At 34.4% G+C, this 23,930-nt stretch overlaps 2 protein-coding genes across 3 annotated transcripts; both read left to right on the top strand.

Moving 5' to 3' along the window:
- The first annotated feature begins 2,040 nt into the window (after positions 1 to 2,040).
- On the top strand, positions 2,041 to 11,495 carry LOC120624624. Of its 2 annotated transcripts, XM_039891275.1 has the most exons (6): positions 2,041 to 2,139; positions 3,342 to 3,378; positions 3,711 to 3,836; positions 8,336 to 8,524; positions 9,816 to 9,938; positions 10,320 to 11,495. In XM_039891275.1, exons 3-6 carry the CDS (start codon positions 3,723 to 3,725, stop codon positions 10,392 to 10,394), a joined length of 501 nt encoding a protein of 166 aa, XP_039747209.1. In that variant the 5' UTR covers positions 2,041 to 2,139; positions 3,342 to 3,378; positions 3,711 to 3,722; the 3' UTR covers positions 10,395 to 11,495. The 2 variants fall into 2 exon arrangements, with proteins under 2 accessions (XP_039747209.1, XP_039747208.1); XM_039891274.1 differs by lacking the exon at positions 3,342 to 3,378.
- Positions 11,496 to 13,974: 2,479 nt separating this feature from the next.
- LOC120624597 (protein singles bar) lies at positions 13,975 to 22,796 on the top strand. The gene is made up of 4 exons (XM_039891239.1): positions 13,975 to 14,490; positions 18,198 to 18,380; positions 21,521 to 21,661; positions 22,456 to 22,796. The coding sequence occupies exons 1-4, from the start codon at positions 14,344 to 14,346 to the stop codon at positions 22,531 to 22,533; spliced, it is 549 nt and encodes a 182-aa protein (XP_039747173.1). The 5' UTR covers positions 13,975 to 14,343; the 3' UTR covers positions 22,534 to 22,796.
- Positions 22,797 to 23,930: the final 1,134 nt, after the last annotated feature.

Raw genomic sequence — 23,930 nt, forward strand, 5'->3', positions numbered from 1 at the left:
TTCCGTTGACCTCCAATTTGTCAAAGCAGCTAACAAATTTGCTGCAGGTAGGTATAGATTTCATTTTAGTTTTCCTTAAACATTACCCTTAAAATTATTTAAAGTTGTGTACTTACCTATTCGGTTTATATTTAATTTATACCTACATGGATGACCGATAATTTTATTTTATTGGTAGATTACGAAAAAAATAAATTCGAAGCAAAAAAAGGGAAAAATATAATCATCCTCACTCTTCGGTCCGATGCGAGGTCTTCTGGTTTCGGGACCGCCCGATTTCTCACATGAACTACTATCACCTCGTAGAGAGCTGAGAGTGTTGAAATTAGCTGTGTTATTCTAATGATATTGTAGCAGTTTTTCATTGCCTGAAACATGGATAAAACAACGTTATCTCAAAATTAAACCTACCTGGATCGATTTATCGCCTATAAAACCCCTTGAATACTAAATTAACTAAATTTCATGAAGATCGTTGGAGCCGTTTCCAAAATTCTGATTATATATTAAGTTACATAAATAAAATAACTGCTAGTTTAAAGGTATTATCATCTTCATCATCATATAACCCACTACTGGCCCACCACAGGGCACGGTTTTCCTAGACAATGAGAAGGGTTAAGGCTGTAGTCCACAATGTGCGAACTCCACACGCCTTTGAGAAGATTATAAGGAACTTCTTCTTGAGGCATGCAGGTTTCCTCAAGATGTTTTTCTTCATCGTCGAAGCAAGTGATATTTGAATTGCCTGAAACAAACATAACTTAAAAATTATAGGTCTCCCGGTGAAGCCGATGTCCTAACCAAATCACCGTTATCTAAAGGTATAAGGTTAAATATATATTAGATATGATTTCTAAACACTTGACAACCTATCCCACTTGAACACTTATGTTAATTATAAAACACATTGAAATTTATACATAAGCTGGTTGCCAGTCTTATCACACAGTAGTGGTAACAACGGGGACCGGCCGCTTAACATACTCAGAGACCACGGGAATCATCACCATCATCGTCATCTTAACTGATTGACGTTCACTTCTGGACATAGTTTATTTGTATGGAGTTGCTTGTAGTGGGCCGCTTGTTTTCAGCGGCTTCCAGCGACTCGTTCGATGTTGTCTGACTACCATGTTTGCCACTTTAGCTCGTCAGGCCCTAGGAAGAACCATGTCAATTTGCTAACTAGAAGATAACTGGGATAATTAAACCAAAAAAACTTTAGAGTTTTTCTACTTGTCTTGTCTCAGGAAACGAAATCCTCTAATCACTTTGAGGCAGTTACATTGTGAAAACAGCCAAATTATGCCCAAAACATCTTGCTAGGCGATAAAGCATTATTACATTTTTTAACTTCCTACGTTTTAGTATCTAGCTACTTATTGAGAGTGATTTGATTTTTTTCACTAAAAAGTTCCATCACCTATCTGTGTAAACATTTTATAATTTTCTCATTCATTTTATAATCCGAAAATATAAAGGAAAGCTCTTACATAATGTTACAGATAGACGGTTGGATGGACACAAAGGGTGGTTATTACGACAGTAGTAGAACTTTTAGTCACAGAGCTGATTATTTCTGCCGCCAAGCAAAGGGCCCCTATTGCCGATGTTATTAAATACAGTTTGGTGGACCCTACGAAGAGTGGCTATTTTTCTAGGTGATGGTTCCCTCTTACCAAGTACAGGTGCGAAATCTACTCATCCCGTGAATTGTTACTATAAAAAAAAAACAAAAAAGACATTTTAAAGTAAATTGCTTTAAAAAAAAATTGTTTGCTACAAAAATCTTCTATTAGGAATAACAATTACAGGGAGACAGTCGTTAAAAATATGCCAGAATCAAAGCAACATGACAGTTGGAAGAAGTAGATGTTGTGCCGACTCTCCATGACATGGGATAAGGGCAAGAAGGAGAAAAATATCTTTGCCTAAGTTAAATTCAGAGAACATTGCACTTGGATATTATTCTTATAAACGTCTGACGTTAATCTCTCGCATGCGCCAAACACAGTGACTCAGATGTTCCGTCGGACGTGGGTCGTTGCTGTAGTCGCTCGCAAGCGTCCAGTCGTGTTAACGCGCTTTTTCCACTCTTTTATTTTGTTTGTACCAGCTGGTCGCAGATAAGCAATCGTAAGTAGATAGATTAGTAATTTTAGCATCTTATGTCACTTTAGGTAGGCAGATATATAGTAATAGGCTATTTTGTCAGCGCCCGGAGTTATATTTGAATCGCGCCTTGAGTCACTGTTTTGAAATACTTACGGTTGTGGTCTCGTAAAAAGCTTACTAGTTATATCAGCTATTATGAAGTACCAGATCAATAATGAGAGACAATAATAGTTATATTAAGAATAATGACTATTCTATTTATTTTTTATTAAATGTTACAAGTGTTATCTATCTACCGGCTTACCAAAGAGTGCTCCTTGCTTATTTATCTATAAGAAGAGCAAAGGATACAACGATTTTAAAGATCTGGTAAATGGGGATTTTCGGGGGATTAGTAGCTCCCTGAAAATTTAAGTGTACGGGAAACATGATGTAAAACAGTGGAATTTATCTTTTTATCCCTAAGCTACAAAACTATTTGGACTTCTCTACATTATACTGGTTACCTACTATTATTTCAATGAAAATCAACAAAATACAGCTTAAAACAGGTATTTTCCTTGTTTCGATGTCGCTGTTTTATGGACTCGTGAACTAGATTATTCTATTTCAGAATTTATCAGGTATGTGGGTTTGAGGTAGGTGTTTGATTTTGTTACTACGTTAGAAAATTGGTACAAAAGGAAAGTTTCATGAAAATTGATTATGCCGTTCACACGTTAGTTTCAAGTAGACGAAATTAAAAAAACTTCCTTGTAAAGAACAGAATCAGTTTCTCAATTAGGTAGTTTTTTTAATTAATGGTTTATGCGTATGAAACAATAAGTTCTTGGTTTTATTTTGGTACATGATCTTCGCCGCGTTTAGTAAGTACCTACTTCCATGCAATGTGCAGGATATTTATTCGCGGCAGCACATGACCTCGGCACAAAAACCTTACGAACGCCGACACGACGACCTAGCACGCTGTTTTGGGTGATGAGTGAGACACCATTTACCTTTTCACTCGTTCATTATTCTATTTATAATTATATTATATGAAATAATAAAAAATACAGTATGTTTTTTGTATGTTCTTTTATAAGTTAACATTCTTAAGAATAAAATAAAAAGTAAAACAATAAATACCATACAAGAAAGTAAATACCTTCACCTACTTGAGCCTTCTTCCCCACTTAAAGTTTAACGAATGAATTGTAGCCCTATTATTGCAACTCTTTCAGTACTCAGTTAGTGCATTGAGGTGCTGGGTGCTGCTAAGTGAGTTTGAATATACTTAAATTATTAATAGTCTATTAATATATACATACTAATACAATATATAACATACTAATACAACTTCATGTCTGTCCGCTTTAAAAATGACAAATTTACGTTTAAAGAAAATATAAAGTAATTATTTTGTTAAAATTTTTCGAAATATTAAAAGTACTAAAATGTGGTAGTTTTAATTTTTTTTAATTACTAATTTATTCTGACGATGAATTCGAGGACCCTAAAATGCTTAAAAATAGCAAACAAGAAAAATGCAAACTGCAACGTTGCATTCTAAAATTGAATCGGGTCATGACACAATCTTAATAACATTCCAGCTGCAGTCCACCATGTCACACACGGTCACGATCACGAGGACAACCACTACGACATCTGGCAACACATTGTTCATAAACACCGGTTATCTGGGCACCTTTCCTGGGCTGTTGAAACTTGCTCAACTGGTAATCATACATTTTTTTTATTTCTACTTTAATTATTTGTAACATAAAACATAAGTATATAATACATACTTATGTATTATATACTTATGTTGCCTGAACGGCTAGCTCGGCTAACATTTTTCTCCCTGTTGAAAGGACAAAATTGTATCTTGTCCGCACGTGTAGAAATAATATCCAGGTAATATACGTGTAACAAATAAATGAACCGGGGTAAACTGCTCCTATTTACTGATGCCGTCCTAGGCAGGTGGACATCTTAATTATTTTATCCCTTGTCAGGGGATAATTATCTCCTGCATATGCTGTCCATGTAGGCAACTAGCAGAGGGTAAGATAGAAAGATGGTGGGGATCGCTTTATGGTTAACCTATACCTTTCCTTTTTTATCTACCTACTAAGTATTTCTTATATTTTTGAATGTTTATGGTAAAATAAAATTGTAATTCGTTTAAAGCAGATTTCAAGTGAACATAATAATTCTAAATTCTAAAAAATCCAATATCAATACACATTGATTTATATAAGTATCTGTTAGATTTTGCTACACTATATCAGTGAGCTTATAAATTCCTACCGTTTAATATTACGTTAGTACTTATTCCTACTCTACATTATTGTTTCAATCGTATCAACGTCAAACTTATTATAAATGCGAAAGTATGTTTGTTTGTTTATTCTTACGCCCTACCAAAAAAAAACAAAGAAAAACAATATCGTGGGATAAAAAGTATTTTAACAAAGGAAAACAAACGGTTCTTATAGGATTTGTAAACACCCGTAATAAACGCCGAGGAAGAACATGGATAACTGCGAGTTATTAATGGTTACACCAAAGAATAGACACCATCTCTAACTCTACATACGTAGGTATATGTATTTTTTTTAAAAGATCACTTAATTTCCACGAATAGACAGCTGAATATCGATAATTTTACCGATGACGACTTTATTGATTTCAGTTGGTTCAATGACTGTTTATCATCTCTGACACGTAAGAATGAATGGTCGACTACGTATTTACGTTTAGTAAATTAAATGTAATTGAAGCAGCAGGTGCTGCATTAATTTCAAACATATACTTGTCGACCTCCCAATGTTGATGTTCAAATATTGGGAGGTCGACAAGTCTTTTTCATTTTCATTTTTCCCTGGCGCAGTGGTTAATGCGTCTTATATGTGTGAGGTGCCTCGGCCAACGGCAGGGTAAATTTGGAAATTTTTATTTTTCTCTGGTATGATCTGGCGGAAGGCCTCGGCTGGGGCTAGTTACCACTCTACTGACAAAGACGATTAACCATTCCCTTACGATGTCGCGTAGGAACCCATTAGGGGTCATCAATGTATCGCCCGCTAGCCTGCTACCATCTTTTGGATAAGGATGCAAGATATAGGTATATGTGCCAAACAGACGGTTGGCAGAGTGGGAAGCGGCCCTGCTTTCTCGTCCAAGGTTGTGGGTTCGATTCCCACAACGTTTGTGTGATGAACATTAATGTTTTTCAGTAGCTGGGTGTTTATCTGAATATTAAAAGTATTTATGTGTACAAGTATTAATCAGCTATCTTAGTTCCCATAACAGAAACTATGCTTACTTTGGGGCTAGTGTGTATGTTCGGCTGTACTACTACACCGATCTTAATCAAACTTAGCACGTATATAGCTTGCATCTTGGAAATCGCCTAAGGATATGTTTAGGTACAGCACCAAGGGATTGTAAATAAAGGTTTTGGTATCTATTTACGGCTGCACAGCTAAACCAATTTTGGCGAAATATTGCAAAGTGAAAGACGCAATTTTTTTGCAGGATGCCAAGAAATTTTGAAATCTGGAGACGTATCCTTCGTATCCGGAGAAAAGTTACCGCTTCGGATGGATTTAAAAAAACCTCAAAAAACATAGACTATTTGTTTTAGTTAGTTTTTAATATTATTTAAAGAAACATTTATTATTAAAAGAAAAATACCGCAGCTTCGTTGCTTCGTCAAAGAACGGCCAACCAAACCTTATAATCTTAATAATAAAATGGAGTAAGGCATATTTTAAGTATAATTTATACTGCTGTTGCGAGAATCCTTGACTCACAGAGGAATGATGTCACCGCTCACGTCACTATATTATTTTTTACGTGCGTGTGTGAACAGAGAGACAAACCAATGGTACAAGTGACAAAAGAATAGCGGCATGAATTCAATGTTTATTTACAGTGCATCTGCATTAAAAAAATATGAGAAATCATTTTAGCCTATACATTTCTAAAGTAGCATGTACTCCAAACTCATAAATTCAAATACGTCTCAGGTTCTCTTTAAAAGTCATTAAACAACCAATATTAGCTTTGTTCATTATTATGAGGTAAGGATGATGATAAACCTCATTAGATTTTCCAAGTTTTGTGTTATGCACTGTCATTAGATGTGGTAACGGCAGATCAGAATAAAGTTGTCACCACCCCTCCTATTCCCGCGGCCGAGTGTCGTAATAGGTGACTAAGGAAACATAAAAGAGAACGGACAACAGGTACCATTTACTGCGATCACCAATCCATCTACTCGTGGAGATTTTTAGGCGATTTATAAGCTCCTTCTATGCTAATATCCACAGTGACCACGAACCGGTCTGCTCAGCGTGGTGATTATGGGCAAACCCTCCCGTTGGGAGGGGCCTTTAGTTCAGCAGTGGACTGTTATAGATATAGTAGGTATATAGTGGTATTATTGAAGATGATAATTAAACCCTTCCGAGGTTTTAAGTCCAACCGTGGACTGTTGCAGGCTATTAATTATGTCATTATTTTACCATGCCAACTAAAAACAGTTCAATTTTATTTCACAGAAAAGCACAACTATGACAGACATAATCACATAACTGTAGGGCAAATAACAAAAGCTAAGTAGTGGGCCAAATTGTTTTATATCAACTAAACTAACTGATATTGAACTATAAAAATATTATTTCTATGTAACTATACTATAGGTATCTCCTAACTAAGTAAATATTCGATCATAAGCAGCGGTTTATAATCGAATTAGCACCCACGTTTATAAGATGTATATGATCCGGTGCAGTCATCAGTTCTGAATGCGTTAAATCTATTTCCATCAACCGTTACGAATCTACCTACTTATCGAGCTATAATTAATATCGTTAAAACAACTGGAAAGCATCCCATATACCTAACTAACCAGGGCCGCGCCGATCCCCCACAGACCTGTGTGCGCCCCGTTTCCACGAACTTTCATGTTTAGGTAAACTTTTTTTTTTTAATTTTTAGTTAATTTAAACCTAAATAAATGCTCTCCAGTTGTAATAATAATAATAATATTTTTTTTTATTTTCAGGCAATAGTAATAGAATTTTCCCATTAAAAGTAATATTTTCCTAAATACGTAAAACCAGTTGTCTTCCGCTTGCTAATTACTGCGAAAAAAAACCTCTGAAACCAAAGAGGATACGTTAACAAGTAATAGTACAAGCATTTTATAAATACAATATATATAATATTTACTACTATATTATACAGGATACATATCATCATACGTATAATAGATATCATAGGATTAGCAATTACTTTTTAGTTTGTATTGATATTAAACTTGATGTCAAATTGACTTGTTGGTCTAATGGTTAGTGCGTGGAAACAATCTCCGTGTCGGGCTTAAAATTATTAGTTTGGGGTCAAGAAATTTCCAGTACCACCGAACAGTGCGAGTCAGAATGCCCCTACTAAGATTGAAAGTTCTACATTGGGAGCAGAGGCTTATTAGTTATTTTAGGATTCAGCATCCGGGCCGGCAAGATTGACCGCCCCGAATATAATAGAAAATTGAAAAAAAAAATAACAAATATTTTTTTTTCAATTAATTGATATTATTTATTTGCTTTAATATTATAAATATAACCTATTATAAACTATGTAAAAATAAATCAAATCTAAAATGATTCGAAACCACCGTAGCGAGGCACAGTTCCTAAGATGCTCGCACCATTGCCCCTTTGGATAGCCACACAAATTCTTTGGCCAAGGCAACTGCCCGCTCTAGGAACACCGGTTGACTCGATAACCCTTTATGTTAATTCTTTAAAAAGAGCTCGAGCCCCCGGACACCACAGTCCAAAAGACAAAGCCCCAAAATTTGTTTATTTTAATTACGATAACGAATGAAGAGAGTTAAAAGACATTCAGAAATAAACTGAAACACCATTTATTCTACACTAGAACTGCAGGCGTCCGCTGTGCCGCCCCACCAGTGTTATAAATGCAAAAGCGTTTATGCGAGAAGAGGTTTTAACGGAATCTTGCTGTAGCCCGATCCCATAAAAACTATGCCTTTTTCCGGGGAAAGTACATTCACTCGAATTTCTGCTTGCGTCACCCTTCGCCGCTTGCTGCCCCAGGCCATGGTCCTTATGGCCTAGGGTACGCCCATGACTGGGAGTCTGATGCTGATGAGGATGTTATAAAACAATTTAACCAGAGCAGTTGTGTTTTTTTCTTTCAGTTGCTTGGAGCAGCATGTGTTGGAGTTGTGGGCTACTACTTAGAGCCTGGATATACGCGTTACAATGGACAAAAGCCTGAGCTATTTTACCTCCTTGTATCCGTTGCGTTCCTAATCGGCACATTTTGTCTATTACTTTCGTGTCTGATATCATTGTCGACGTCAACGATGATATCAAAAACCATTTATGTAAGTATTTAAAAATATACATATCCAAATATTATTATTCTTATGGCAAAGATTTTATTCAATATCTAAGTAGGTATAATAATCTACAAGCGGTGATAGCCTAATGGTTAGAAGCTCTAACTTTTCGGAGTTAGAACTTTTATTATGTAGGTAACATAATCAAACGAATATGGAATATGGAATTTAATAATATCACTAGCTTTAACGATAAAGGAAAACATACCTGAGTGCTTTCAAAGGCGTGCGATGTCTATACGAATGCGCAGTCGGCCAGCGTGTTGGTCATCCCATCCCATCATTATTATCAAGACAATCATAAATAGATAAACCTTGCCCTTTACAGCATGTTATTTGGTCGCATGGTAATATTTGAACTTACTCTAAAACTCTAAGTCTATGAGTAGATATGCGTGTCCAGTCAATCTAAAATTACGTTACGTATCTATGTTTGAAAATTTTACCAAATATCGAGAAAAACACCAAAAATATCAGATGAATGATAAAATGATAAATATCAGAATGCCTCAATTAATTCTTTGTTATTTTTCTGCTAAGGTAATTTTTGGGGTAGGTTAATGTAATTATAATATTATTGCCTGTAGTTTATAACTGTTTCTCAAGATTCGAAATTACTTACCACAGAAGGTTTCAGGTCTGTTGTTGAGATATTTTTGCGTAGGCTGCAATAACAGACTGTATCTGTTACATTAATTCTCTTATAGTAGGTATTAATATAATAATTAAGTTTTTTGTTACCTAGTTACTTAAGGGATGATGGGGCTGGCATATCCGTGGTTGGATAAAAGTCCCAAATAAATAAAGATTAAAAAAAAAAACTTAAATCAAATATATTAAAGTTTTTATTTATTATTTTTCCCGTTGTATTGATAAATTTAACCAAATTCAAAGATTGTGCACTATAATCAAAGATGACTTAATACACACCCTTTCTGAACACCCACATTCACTGCATTCACCCTGCTATGCACACACATAAATATTTATGTGTGTGCATAGCACATTGTCAATATTCAACATAATGACAATTATTTTGCTTGTTCATACAAGTTATTGGTAGGCAGGTATTGAAGTTGAAATATCGGTAAAAAATATTGTCATTAATATTGACTATGTGTGGGCGGACTATAGATATTTCTAACATCGCCTGTAGTAGGTACTTAACTCCAAAAACTAAAACGCAGTTAAATAAGACATTCTAAAACCAAAGAAATATGAAACGTGTTCGTAGGTAAAACGACTCATTCATCTTATTTAATTTTGTAATTTATAGGAGGTGATTTACCACGGGATAGCCTTTGTTATGTATCTGGCAGCAGGACTAACACTTATGATTGAAGTAAATCACCAAAAAAGTAGTTACAGAGGAGATTTTGAGCCATATTTAGCTGCAGCGGTAAGATTTCATTTTTACTTTTTTTTTTATATTATGAAAATAGTAATAAGGTTGAGGTCGGCTTTTTTATATAATGTTATTTTTATTACTTATACCTACCTGATAATATTTAGGGAAAATATAATATAATATTACATCGTTTTATTTCGTAAAGAAAAATAGCTTGGAGATCACAGATTTGAATGTGCCAAATGGACGTTACTTGGCGAAATAAGAAATTTAGATTAAAGTGATTTTTCTTTTATAATTTTTAGAAGACAAGTTTATTTAGACCTGTCCAAGTTTATTTAGCTCAGAGATTTTGGTAAAACCGATTTAGCATATTGTATGTTTGACACTTTTGCTATTTTATTATTTTAATGTACCTAATGAATTTTTCAGGTAATGGGTTTAGTGATGGCGGTTCTCTACTTGCTGAGTACCTTCTTAGCAAATCGGTCCTATCGTGGCATTTGAACTTCTTAAGTACCTACACTTTAAAAATACAGGAGAAGCATTTTAAGTTTTTTAAAATTTACAAACAATTTTTTGTAATATTGCATTTTAGAAGACGTTTACATCTTACAAAAATTGTAGTAATAAAGCAGATGGCGCTTTTTTTCAATAATACATATATACATATGCTCTAAACTATTTTTAAGTATTTTCCCTTCACTATTTATTATTAGCTTTAAAGGCTGAAAGAAAAAATATTACCTCACTGTCATTTAAACTTGCACAATGTGCGGTACTTTTAAATAACACACTCTGCCGCAATTTCGATTAATTGTGAGCTTGGTTTGTCTATATAAATCGATGAAATTTTACATGCCTGCAGATTGAAAAATAATTTAATGCATTTATTAATAATACACACTTATTTTGGAAGCATTGTTTCCTTATATTTGCGATGCGGATTCAATAGATAGATATAGATATTCAATAGATTATAGATAATATAAAATAAAGTATATATTCAGCCTGTTTTCTATAGAATATTTATTGACAGAGAATAGTAATACTGTTGGATTCTGTACGGCCAAGTTAGTTTATAAATATTATCTAATATTTGCCGTCGTTTTAAGAAGTTATTTTTATTTGCTTTAAGTGTTCATTCAGTAGACCTTAAGTTCCGATGTCTAGTAATGCATTTCAGTGATTGATCATAAGGTAGTTGCGGCTATGGTATGTAACACGGGCATTGATCAAAACTCTAAGGCCGTTTATCTATTATCGCTTGTATGATGCCAAGCTAAGCTGTGAAACTGTTTCTATTGTTACCGAAGCTAAATTAACGTAAGTCTTACCTAATTAGTAGCAAACCTAGGACTATTTATTTCCTACTACTCGACTCGGCTTGTTCTTTCAAAGCTAGTTTCGACTTCGTAGTTAAAATACGTAACGCAAATATTATATTAAAAATGGATCAATAGAACCAATAGGTTAGAAGCAACGAAAACATATTACTTATTTTTTGTGTTCTGAAGGATTTTGCATTGGAAAATCTCAAAGAATGCTTTGATACTTTGAGACTGAAAATACTATGTAAATAAAATTCCAGCATCAGTTCTTAGACAATAATTGCATTCTTTTCCACTCCCCAGATCAATCGGCAGCGTTCTTTTCATAATAAAAAGAGTGAACCCCGATTTAATTTGTATGTATCGGTCAAGATTTTTTAATTCCTAAGACAGACGCAGGGAACGTTAGAGCTGCCATTGATATTTATAGACACATTTTAATAAAACTTGTTTTATAATTTTGAATCTTTTTGATATTTTTTAGTTTACAGTTACTGTAGTTTTTTAAAATTATTTTCTTAGATACTAAAGAAAAACCCTTTTTTTTTACTTAACTATTGTGGCATTATGGTTGGGAAAATTGGACGAGGTAGATATTATTTATAGCTCCATACTAAATGACAGAATTACCCTTAGGGACCCTGTAATCTATAAGTACTATTGATCAAAAAGACTTACATAATTATAAAATATTATAAATAAATTATTAAACTACCCAAAAATAATCATAGGTTGATTTATTAAGGATTGCAGTTATTGTTTTATTTAAAATGTTTTCCAAGAAATACACGTATTTCTAGATTTATTTGCCGAAGTAGATAAATGATTATATTTTCAGAATCATGGATTGCTTTCTACGACTCGGAAGACATGCCTACCTGTTGACTAATCCAAGATAATATTATTGATGCGTAATTAAGTAAATATATACCTTTTATGACTTACCTAGCGGTAATAGCCCGGTGGTTAGGATTTCCCGGTGACTTCACTTTCGGGGGGCCGAGTTCGAATCCCAGCACGCACCTCTAACTTATGTGCGTTTTAAGCAACTAAAATATCACTTGCTTCAACGGTGAAGGAAAGCATCGTGAGGTAACCTGCATGCCTGAGAGTTCCCCATAATGTTCACAAAGGCGTGTTGAGTCCACCAATCCGCACCTGGCCAGCGTGGTGGACTACGGCCTTAATTTCTTCTCATTGTGGAAGGAGACCCTTGCCCTGTAGTGGGCCAGTAATGGGTTGATATGATGATGATGATGATGATGATGGTGATGATGATGATGATGATGAATTAAGTAGATATACATATTAACACTTACTTACGTAACCGCCTTTAAAATAATGTAAGAATTCAAGTTACCCTTTTTTATTTACAATAAAGAATAACAGGTAGGTAGGTATATCTACCTGTGATTCTTTTATTAGTTTTCGATGCAAATCTATATGACGGTAAATCCAGTATGTAGGTTACGTATACGTAGTAAACTTGTGGTCCTAACCTAAAGGAATTAACATATATGTGCAAGTTAACTGTTTCAGTGCCTGTGCATATTACGCGCTTTTTAAATTTTCTATTGACGATTTATTCTAAATGCAGGTGAAACCTACTTACGAATTTCTAATAAATTATTTTTTTATATTTGCTTAATAAAATTCAAATGTGATGAAGTTGTTTTATTGAAATATGTCGTGTACCTACCCACTCAGTTATTTGTAATGACTCGCTGAGGCACATTTTTATGGAATGGTTGAGAAATGACAAAAAAACAAAGAATATATTTTAGCGAGTGTTTTTCTCGCTTTCGGCAGATGGCACGGTCACTGGAACATCGATCGTTAAAAAAAACTGTAGTTTCGCTGTCGCGCATATGTGACTGAAGCAAAAAATAGATGGTGCGGATTATATATTCTGCTAAAATTACAGCTCGATCGGTGCAGAACTTTTTGAGTTTTCGAAGTGTACACTAACCAACATAACATTTTTATAAATCTAGATTTATTATACTTTAAGAAAAAGTATCTTTTTTATTTCAAGGCCTACTAAGATAAATTCCCCATCTAAATCTATTTAGTCTGCCAATAAGCATTAAGCGGTAATAACATTTTTTTTTAGATTTATCCCTCTACTGCGATTTTTTTACGACCGACCACCTGACCTCTGATGCTTTTCTTGGTGGAATAACCATTACATCTCTTTTGTAATCCCCTTTTAGTAGCAACGTTAGACCGTATCCCTGAGCAACCGTATTATATTCTTCCGAACGCTTTAGGAGAAGTTTGTCTTTGCGGTTTCGGTTCTAAGCTGGTAAGATTGGAATCCTCCTTTCAACCGCATTGTTCCGGGATAAAATAATCGATGAGTCACTCGAGCCCATAAACTATATCTATGCAAAAATAACAATTCTATACGTACTGTGAGAACCAGAGGCGTGCACTTCATACATGCACAAAAGCACTGCATACCCAAATTATTTTCTATAACTCGTATTAGAGGGGAATTTTATGCCATGTACCTGCTTTATGCATACCCTGGTCAAAACCCTGTCACGCCACTGGTTAGAACAAAGGGGAAAACTCTCGCATTCATAAAATAGGCATTTCTAAGTAACGTGGTAAAGATGACAGCTGTAAACATTAACCCTAAAATAGCGGAACACCCTCCGCATTGCGCTCGTGCGGCAACTATTTTTAACACGCGCCCGCAGTGGACGAGACATTTAAATTAGGAGCACATCCTGGGATTGTTCTGACGTGTCTAACGTGCCTCTAATCCATTTTAAAGAACAATTATTTATTTTTTCATCCAGTATACATATACCTACTCTACATAATTGCGAGAAAAATACGTTCTACTTAACTAAAAAATTGCTCGATTAAATTGTTAAAGAACTGGGTTAAGGGGTAGGTTCAGTGAACTTTTTACGGGATGCGTGAACGCAAACACCTAAATATATTGTGTGACTAATACTAATGTGCGAATGGTGAAATATTTTAACTCTCCTGAATTTCCTGTCGGTGCGAATATTTCATTTTGTGTCTGGACGTGGCTTCATTTATACACACGCGAACTTTATATCGAGAGAACTTAGAAAAGGTTATATTAGTTATATGTTTGTTTTTAAACAATGACTCGTGGTCCTACTATTGTGCGAGTGGCTCCGGGCGTTGGTGGTAGTGGGAAAGGAATCAAGTGCTGTTGCTGCAGATGTTGCGAGTGCATCAACTTCGGGTATTTGACTTCACAGCACGGTGTTATAAAACTAGCTCAAGCAGTAAGTATATTAAGAAAAAACTGGACAGTAGGAATTCTTTGTCATCATCATAAGAGTGACCTCAATGATGGATCCTCACTTGGCATTGAGTACCTACCTATTTGTGTAGCGACAGCGGTATTTTTGGCCGAACATTAGAAGAATTCATAAAACAACATGCCATTTCCGAATAAACTGTTCCAGTTCATAATTAAAATTGGCAAATAAGTATAGAGTTCTTTGATTACTCATCAAAAACCGACCGAGCCGGGGTACAGGCTTTAGCTGTTTGCATTATTTGCCCAAATAAATCAAAGCTCGACTCGGTGGGGGCACTGCCGGCCGTGCTCCACGATATACTTAACGAATGTTCTTTCTACACATTGTCACATACAAAATCGCGAAAAATCTAGGCCAAGTGAAGTTTCGCCATTACATACTTTTCTTTTCAATTGTTTCTTTACTTGCAAATAAATAAATAGTACAGCAATGCCATTAGCGTCGACCGTATATACCGTATCTCTGCTCATATTTTATAATATATGAGTTCGGGATTCGACATACTCCTGAGTGGAACCAATTGCCTATAAACAGAGCAACATTTTGCTAATACATGGAACACGACCTAAAAGGCTTAAGTTTTATGCACAAGAGGTATGTGCTTGTAAAAACACCGGCAAACTTGCCCTTTAGACCGGAACACAGCATTGCTGCTTGTTGGCCATGCCAGCAGAGTTAAGGATGGCGGTAGTACTCAGAGCTCTGATACAAATAGCTGTACTATTATTAAAACCTATTTGAGAATGGTGGAGTTAGTAGATGATAATTCTGCTTTTATTCTATCCCATAAAAATCCGTAATATCTAAAATGCCAAGAGATAAAACTATGACACTCTGGAGAGGGAGTCGAGTGAGGCAGTAGAAACTGCTGAATTTTTTGAATTTTGAATATTAGTATGGCTTAGGTATAGCTATTAAATAATGTAGTTTTAGTAGGTCTATTTTAATAAGGGTGCAGCCTTTAGGTAGGATAGATGGATGTCTCTACTTCGAAAAGCTTACTAGGAAAAGTAGTATATTTTAAATTGGTCAAAGTATGCCTTAGATGGATGCATTTAGTTCGAAATCTTATTATGGAAACTATATTTTAAATTTGTCAAATTACGCCTTAGACGGATGCCTTTACTTCGAAATCTTACTATAAGAACTATATTTTAAATTTGTCAAAGTATGGCTTTGTGAATAGGCATAGAGTATAAGTAGGTTGTGTTAACTACACAATAGTGCTTCAATATTATCAGTACTAAATATCCTGTAATGAGTGATCACTTCACAAACAATGCAATGGTATGTGCATAGATAAGCATGATAATATAATACATTATCAAGCAACAGGGATTAAACCTTGGGAAATGTCGCATAATTATAGGAACTTCAAAAAAAAACATATTAAGATGTATTTAAAGCCTTAATAGGTCATCTGTGGTGCGGTGGACTGAAAACTGAAACGATCGAAGGGTCGTTGGACTATTTACTGTAATCGTTTACAGTAAATAGTCCAAGGATTAGGATTATTAGGATCATCATCTATAGCCTATAACAGTCCACTGCTGGACCAAAAGCTCTTCTCAAAGGAAGGGTTTGTCCCCAATCCCCACGCTAGGCATGTTGCTGGAGGTGTTCCTTGCATGCATTGGCGTACCCAGCTTCTTGTCTAGGGTAAGGCAAGTGAGATTTTTTAAAGTCAGATCGTTCGCGTCAATTTTGTGCAATTATTTTTAGATGGCCCTTTAAAAAAACTGTCTGTCTGTCTATCTTTTTTTATTTTTTACTACGACAACGCACACATCGCCAACTACAACTTATGTTATGGGTACTGTGATGACTGATGAATATTTTTATGAACATAATATACATATAAACACCTAGACACTGAAAAACATTTTTGCTCATCACACAAACATTTTCAAGCTGTGGGAATCGAACCCACGCCCAAGCTGTCCAATCGGCCGTCTGTTTCTTTGCCGCCATACATTTTTAAAAGAGTTGATACATTTCTGTGAGGTTTCCAAGGGAAGGTAGCTACCAAGGCCTTGCGAAGGGTTTGTTCTCTTAATAGCTAATGCTTTGGCCACTTAAATGGGTACCATCAGGTACCATCAAATTGGTCCGTCAATTATTACTAAAAAAAAAGAAATAAATTTATAATTTATATGTTAAAGAGATACTCGTTTGCATTGTGTGTGCAGTGATCCCAATAGGCAATATGGACATTGATTGAGGTCTCCTTTAGGTGCTATACGGCTTTATAGTGGAACGGTGTTCAATTGATTTCTTTCCTTTTAATAGTTTTATAGTTTTATGTATTAACTATTGTCATTAAATGGTTTACATCAGCAACGTTTTTATTTACCTTTATTTTAAATTGAAATCAATTTAAGCACTAAAAAAATTATACATGTATTTATTCTGAGACTGAGCAACTTGTGACTACTTATGTGGAGAATTCATTAAGCCATGTTTCCCACTGGTGACTGGTCTATAATTAGCCAAAACTACAGTTATTCCAAAACTGGTCGTATAAATTCCAGTCCAAGGATTTATAACTTCCATTACAAGAATCATGTTAATTTTACGAGTTTTGCAGAAATTCTTTCAATTTACTAAATATGGAAGACTAGGTTTGTATTTTTCACAATAAATTCTGTGAATAAATAGCTAGACGAGGTAAACAGAGGAAAATAATCATACAATAAGTTAACATGTAAGGATAAACTTTCTTTAGTAAGTTTTGTTTAATTGTTAACGAGGCAGAGTCGCAGGTTCAAATCTTGGAATGTCAATTTAATCTTGAGTTATACAATATAAGAAACAATATTAGGTGGTGTGACCTGGTTATTCTTTACGTCGCTTAACTCCTGGTGGGCCGAGACTACTTTTTTCATCCAGATCTATCTCGAGCTGCAGACTGTAGCGAGATCCAAGATATTTCCGCCCCCAGAGATCGCTTCCATATTGTCTTTGGTCTGCCAGGCTTTCGTTTGCCCCTCAGGTTGCTATTGAAATAGCAGCCTATCTAGTTCAATTTTCTACGGAGTATTTCGTCAAGGATAGGCTTTTCTGTAGAAAGGGCCCAGAGATCTGAATCGGTATTTTTTTCAGGCCAAAAAATATCAAAAAGGACACGCAGCCAATTCTTAGTGAAGACTTGCAGTTTATTTTCTAGTTAGGCAGTGCACTTCCAAGTTTCGCAGCCGTATAGTACTCTTAATGTTAATGTTAAATATCTTTATTTTAAAGAGCGGCAAATCTGCTTTTTAACAAATATTGACCCATGTCAGTAAATAGATAGGTCATCGGAGAGTTGTTAAGACTTTGTTGGTACCATTAATCAACACTAACTTATAATTGATATAATTATTACCTAAAAACCGGACTTCTTTACTCCCGCAATCTTAAACTTGAGCAACGCGTTGGGTCTAACAAGGGTTATATGCCAGTCCTATAAGAGATAGTGAGCTGATTATAATATCCATCTTGTCATGCTATAGACTATTGTACATATTAAGTTTTAAGTAAACGAATCTAGTTCTCACCATCACCTCACAATAATGGTAACATATAATATTTATTAACGCTTAATAAGGGCCTGTGGCCTACATAAAAAAAGTATTTTTGAATTTGAATCTAAGTATTTCAGATAACTCAAATTTTATATATTTTTTCAGATGCTAGGCGGTCTGTGTCAAAGCTTGTTAGTGAAGTATGGCCTTTCAGAAGCTAGCAGTATGGGCTCCGCATTCCATGGATTCCTCACCACCGCATCAGCGTGTCTCCTCACGACTGCACTCCTGATCACTTGCTATGTGTTATCGTCTAACTCACAGCATCTAATACGACAGTCTATTTTTGTAAGTTTCTTTGAAATCATACATACATATTTATATACAACTGCCAAAGAGCTTCCTTTATCGCAGTTTTATAAGACTTGCAGTCATAAAGAGATAAATACTTGAATTTCGATTTAAAATTCGCGCGCAAAAAAGAACTGGGGTTTGGTAAAATTTGCCCCCCGGTGGCGTTGCGGATTAAACGCGCACGAAAATTTTGTACAGTATTAAAAACTGGTTAATTTCGCTTAGAATATACATATATATAGAAAAACGTTGTTAGGTATTATTAGGGTTTTGTCATTAAACTTTCAAACTTACCAGTCCGTAAGTTCAGTCTCCATTGTCGGTTCTGTAAATCAAAACGAAGAATTATAGGTTAGGGTTCCCAACTTTACCTTTCGGTCATCAATAAAAAATATGATCCATATAAACTTGACATACTTTATCAAACCATAACATATAAAAATATGTCTAATTTGTTACAACTGGAAATAAATCGAATAACTAGCTATTCTTAAAATTCAAGCTTTGATTGGTCAGAATTCTTTGAAAACCCCATGTCTGATAACGCGAACATAATATGCCTATGTATTAAAATATGTTAAAATGCAATGCTATCAGTTTGATACAAATGTTATAATGGCGGCATGAAGATTACCTGATCAGATGAGGTTTTTTGCCTACCAGAAATACCTAAGTAGGTACCTACTTTAACAAGGCTAGTTTGAAATGTTGTACAAAACCGAGGGGTTACCTATTTCATTATTTAAAATAACAATTTCTGTTGGCTTCGGTCGTAGCTGGTTACCTTTTAGTAACATAAAAACAGCCGATTAGCTGTTTTTACATGTAAGGTCAAATGGGGACACCGAATGCTATAGCAACAGTAAAGAGGTCATAATGAATAATGATCCTAAATCATATTATTAAAATTTTTAATATAATAATTCTCACCCACATACACGTGTAGATTTCATTACAAAGCTTGGACAATGGAAATTATTTAGGTAAACTATTTAGGGTATATAAAATTGATTCATGCTTTAATTTAAATAATATTAATTTCTCTAAATGACGTATTTAGTGATACTTTTTATGGACACTTTGCTTTTTATAAAAGTACATTACAATTGAATATTCACTAAATTATCTGCCATATTTTCAAGGTATATTTATTTTTTAAGATAAGGTCATAAATGACTAAACTCATAACTGTACAAGTCATGCCTGCGTGACATATTATCTTTCAGTTTTGTTATTTAAATGTAATGTATATTTAATTATCAGTATCTTTTTTTTATTTTTATTTATTTTGACAAAAACAGTCATTACACGGAAGTAACTTAATACATATATAATAACAATCATATAACATAGACTAAACATTGCCGAAAAAGTACCTACAGTTAATTTACAAAAGTAGAAAATTTTAATTAAAAGCATTGAGCAGAGCAGTTTGGCAATAAGTGATGGGAAAGAAAAGAATAGGTACATGAAGAATTAAAAACAGCAAGAAAGAAAAATATATAGTTGAATATAAAGATATCAAGAGGCTAGGCTATCGGTACGCAAGCACCTTCGTTGCAATCATACAGACACGACAAAAAATTTGAATTGCAAATATTTGGTTTAAAGAACAACAAATAGACCGTATTTAATTGCAACACAATAAAACAATCAGGTAGTAAATTCATCCACAAAGTTAAATGGACAACTTTGTGTTATCTAAGGGCGCGTTCGCAATACCAACTAGTCTCTGCAACAATTTTGTCTCCTACGTCAAGAATAATTAGTACTGTCGGTACTTTAATATACCTGAAAATTTCATGTTTCTTTCAATAAACTGATACACGGATACATTATAATATCAACTGATTCTACGGAGCGAAGAAAACTATTCGTGCTAGCTTAGCTTTCCGTTGCAATTTAAATAAGCTCTCATATACCTCGGTATACGTAATCCTGCCGCGGCGCCGTGATAATAATATTTCTATGGGAGGAAAAACATGTAGTATGATATTAATATTAATATTCTTTGTTTAACGAAGATAGGAGTTGCCCGTGTTCAAGCAACCTTAGCTATCTATGTGCATTATGATAACCTTAATAACGTCATAAGAAGGTAATCTTAGAAATCTTCAAGTGGTACTTTAGCAGATACTAAAACTCTTATTCTTACACTATCGAATCACTTTGAACATCATAATATAATATCAGGTACTTCTCTGATTATTTTAAGTGATATGTTGGAAGGTAGGTAGGTACTTACGACAAACGACTAAATACCATTTTTAATCGTAGACATGTCCTTACGTTTTACTCCAATAAAGGACGACAATTTTGAAACTTAATAAAAAAGATCTTACTTGAATTAAACAGGTTTTCCATTCTTAATATTTGTACAGATGCCTCGTCAGAGACCCTCTGGACGAGATGGAAAAAAAAGATCGTTGTCCTCATTCACATTTATTTATCTATGCTATAGGTATAATGGGATCAACGGTGTTTCGGAGCATGAACTGAAGAACACGGTAACAAAGTTGGTCAATGCTATGTGATAGTTGAACGCTACTCTGTCGTGATGTTCAAGATAACCCTTTGGACGGGACGGAGAAAAAGATCGTTGTACTCATTCACATTTCTTTATCTGTGCTTTGGGCATAATAGGATCAACGGTGGTTCGGAGCATGCACTGAATAACACAATTACAAAGTTGGTATATGCTATGTGATAGTCGAACGCTACTCTGTCGCGATGTACAAGCTATTAAATAATTTAGGGCCTTACTGATTAGTCGTAATGGTGTAATTTTTTCTCTCTGTCTGTCGTAAGTAATTTGTACAATAGGTACAACTGTTACAATTTTATTAGTAGTGTACACTGATGCCTGTCCCCACGGACGGTTTAAGAACCGATTTCTTAATCTAGATTCGAGTTTTTTTAAGAAAGAATAAGAATTCTCCAAAGTCAACCAATCAGGCATTTGGTCAGCGTGGTGGACAACGGCTTAAACCCTTCTCATTTTGCGAGGTGACTGAGGGTCGATGATGAATGATCTTGTATGATACCTGGTCATGTACGGAGATCACAAATTAAACATTTAGGTGCCTAAATACACTTCTAAATAAGTAATCTAATATTAGATTTATTACTTACAGGAGACTATATTCAATGCGGTGGCCTGCTTTATGTATTTGTCGGCATCGTCGTACATGGGCGTTGCTGTAAACATTTACTTGTACCCACGGTATGCTCTCGTCAATATGTACGCTGCATACCCTGCGATGACCGCTGTTTATGTAAGTAGAGTCGGCATCGAAATTAGGTTGAAAATTAAACTATCTTATTATTTATAATTTAAAGTGGTGTTAGTGCAGTCGTGAGAACTTACAGTTTACCTCTAAATTTTCTAAGTAATCTGCGTTTTAAGCAATAACTTGCTTCAACGGTGAAGAAAAACATCGTGAGGAAACCGGCATGCCTGAGACTTTTCTATAATGTTCTAAAATGCGTGTGGAGTCCACTAGTCCGCACCGGGCCAGCGTGGTGGACTACTATTAAATTAATATAAAACCGTCTCACCTTAGGAGGAGAACCGTGCTCTGTAATGGACCGGTAATGGGTTGATATAATTAATGCATAATAATACAAAGGGTTTCGTAAGTATCTAAATGGTAAATCGTCCTATTTTTACGGATCCCCAGCTCCTAGATAGATAGACTGAGTCCGAGAGTTGTGTTTTTTATATTTTGTATAGTATATGTTGACTAAACACCTCCGTAATACCTACTCGAAGAAATTGCTATTATTAAGTTTTATTTATATTAAGTTTATTTTCTTACTTTATCTTATATATATATCTTCTTTAATGGGGTATCATTCTGTATAGATGGAACACATTGAATTAAGTACAAATAATTAATTTGGGTCACATTTTGTTTGCATGAACAATGAAACAGCTATTCGTATTTACCATGTTACGGACGGTTTAGTTAGTAGAGTTACGGACTCTAATTTGAATACATAAACACTAGGTTAGTATATTACTTACTAATTGTAATGAAATAACATTCCCTTTTATTTTATTTTCCAGTATATCGGCGTGATCGTTGGGATTCTTCACGGTGTTGATGCTTATTTATCGTATAAATATCACAAGGGACTACGATGATATTAAATTAATATAAATATTTTGGTCGATTGATAGGTTCTATTAATTAATTAAGTAAAGAAAGTTGCCTTTTTGAACTGGAACAGTATGGGAAAGTCAGAAACCTAAGGGGTTACAAAGAATCTGTCTTACGTCTTTTGACGTAAATCAAATTAACTTATATAGCGAGAGGTAAATCAGAAAACTGGTGATAACAAAATATGAGTATGTATTAAGTGGCATAATCGTTTATCTTCATCAACAATTTAATTAAAAGATACCTTAAATATATTTATATCTTGGATCTCCTATGGTTTTTGATTATGAATACCTACTGTCCACGATAAAAATAAATAACCAAAGATATTTAAAATTATTTTAACTAAATATCCATATTCTATATAGTTAACTTGTACCATTCAAAAATATTAAAAGATAGCTTGTATTGCTTTTATTTTAATTATTACTTATTGATTATTATAACATTTTTTGTACTAAAAGTATGATAAATAAATTAATATTTACACAAATGTTTTTCATTATACCGTGCTTACCTTAAAGTAGCTTGACATTTTAACATTGCTGGATACTTCATGATAAAAGGTTATTAAATTCAGTAAAAAAAAAGCTTCTTCTTCTTCTGGCTGACTTTTTGGCTTTTAGGTGTGCCAATACGGCACGTTGTATTTCGCCAATGTCACGTATACTTGGAAGATCCACAAAGGTTATTGTCAAAAAGTAAACATTATATAAATTTAGCACTATACTTTTTAAAAATCATAGTATTCTAAAATAAGGCGTTCGTAATGGAGTGTGGTCTTTGGTTATTGTTATAATTCTAAGAAATGTTTAATTATAAATCATAATGGGATATATTTGATACAAATTTTATACATGATACACGATACCTTAATAGCTAATGTCATAAATATGTATTCAGATTTTGTAGCATGAAGAAGTAGGTACTTATACATAATGTCATTTTTGACTTCTCCTATTGGAACTGTGTAATTATTTTGGGTAAAAAGTACTTAGCCCCTATCTTTACGCAAAAGATTACGTCAATGTTTTGTCCTGTATGTATTACTGATAACCTGCTATAATGCACTGTGCTCCAAAGGGTTATAACACAGTCTTAATGCACAAGTGCATAAAATTCCGTTACCGTAATACTACACATAGCCTAAAGTGCGACTTAATTTTTGACAATTACTATTATATTATGATTAGGCTTATTTTATTCAGATGCTTCAGTCTTGAGTACAATGGTTTTTAATCCGCATTGTAAATGTCATCAACGTTGGTTTCTTTCGAAGATATCTCATTCTGAATTTAAAAGACTTTACAACTCTAACATTTTTTCAAGATCGGTTTATAGTTTACGTAGCAGTGCTAACAAGTTTCTATAACTAGGACAC

This window comes from Pararge aegeria, chromosome 6 (assembly GCF_905163445.1).
Source record: "Pararge aegeria chromosome 6, ilParAegt1.1, whole genome shotgun sequence".
Classification (NCBI taxonomy): Eukaryota; Metazoa; Arthropoda; class Insecta; order Lepidoptera; family Nymphalidae; genus Pararge; species Pararge aegeria.

Bases quoted from the DNA above. Each gene is read 5' to 3' on its own strand.
- LOC120624624 (XM_039891275.1), top strand. From the start codon at position 3,723: ATGTCACACACGGTCACGATCACGAGGACAACCACTACGACATCTGGC. The intron at 3,837-8,335 runs GTAATCATACAT...TTTTTCTTTCAG, and splicing joins TGTTGAAACTTGCTCAACTG to TTGCTTGGAGCAGCATGTGT. The intron at 8,525-9,815 runs GTAAGTATTTAA...TGTAATTTATAG, and splicing joins TGATATCAAAAACCATTTAT to GAGGTGATTTACCACGGGAT.
- LOC120624597 (XM_039891239.1), top strand. From the start codon at position 14,344: ATGACTCGTGGTCCTACTATTGTGCGAGTGGCTCCGGGCGTTGGTGGT. The intron at 14,491-18,197 runs GTAAGTATATTA...ATATTTTTTCAG, and splicing joins TTATAAAACTAGCTCAAGCA to ATGCTAGGCGGTCTGTGTCA. The intron at 21,662-22,455 runs GTAAGTAGAGTC...TTTATTTTCCAG, and splicing joins CTGCGATGACCGCTGTTTAT to TATATCGGCGTGATCGTTGG.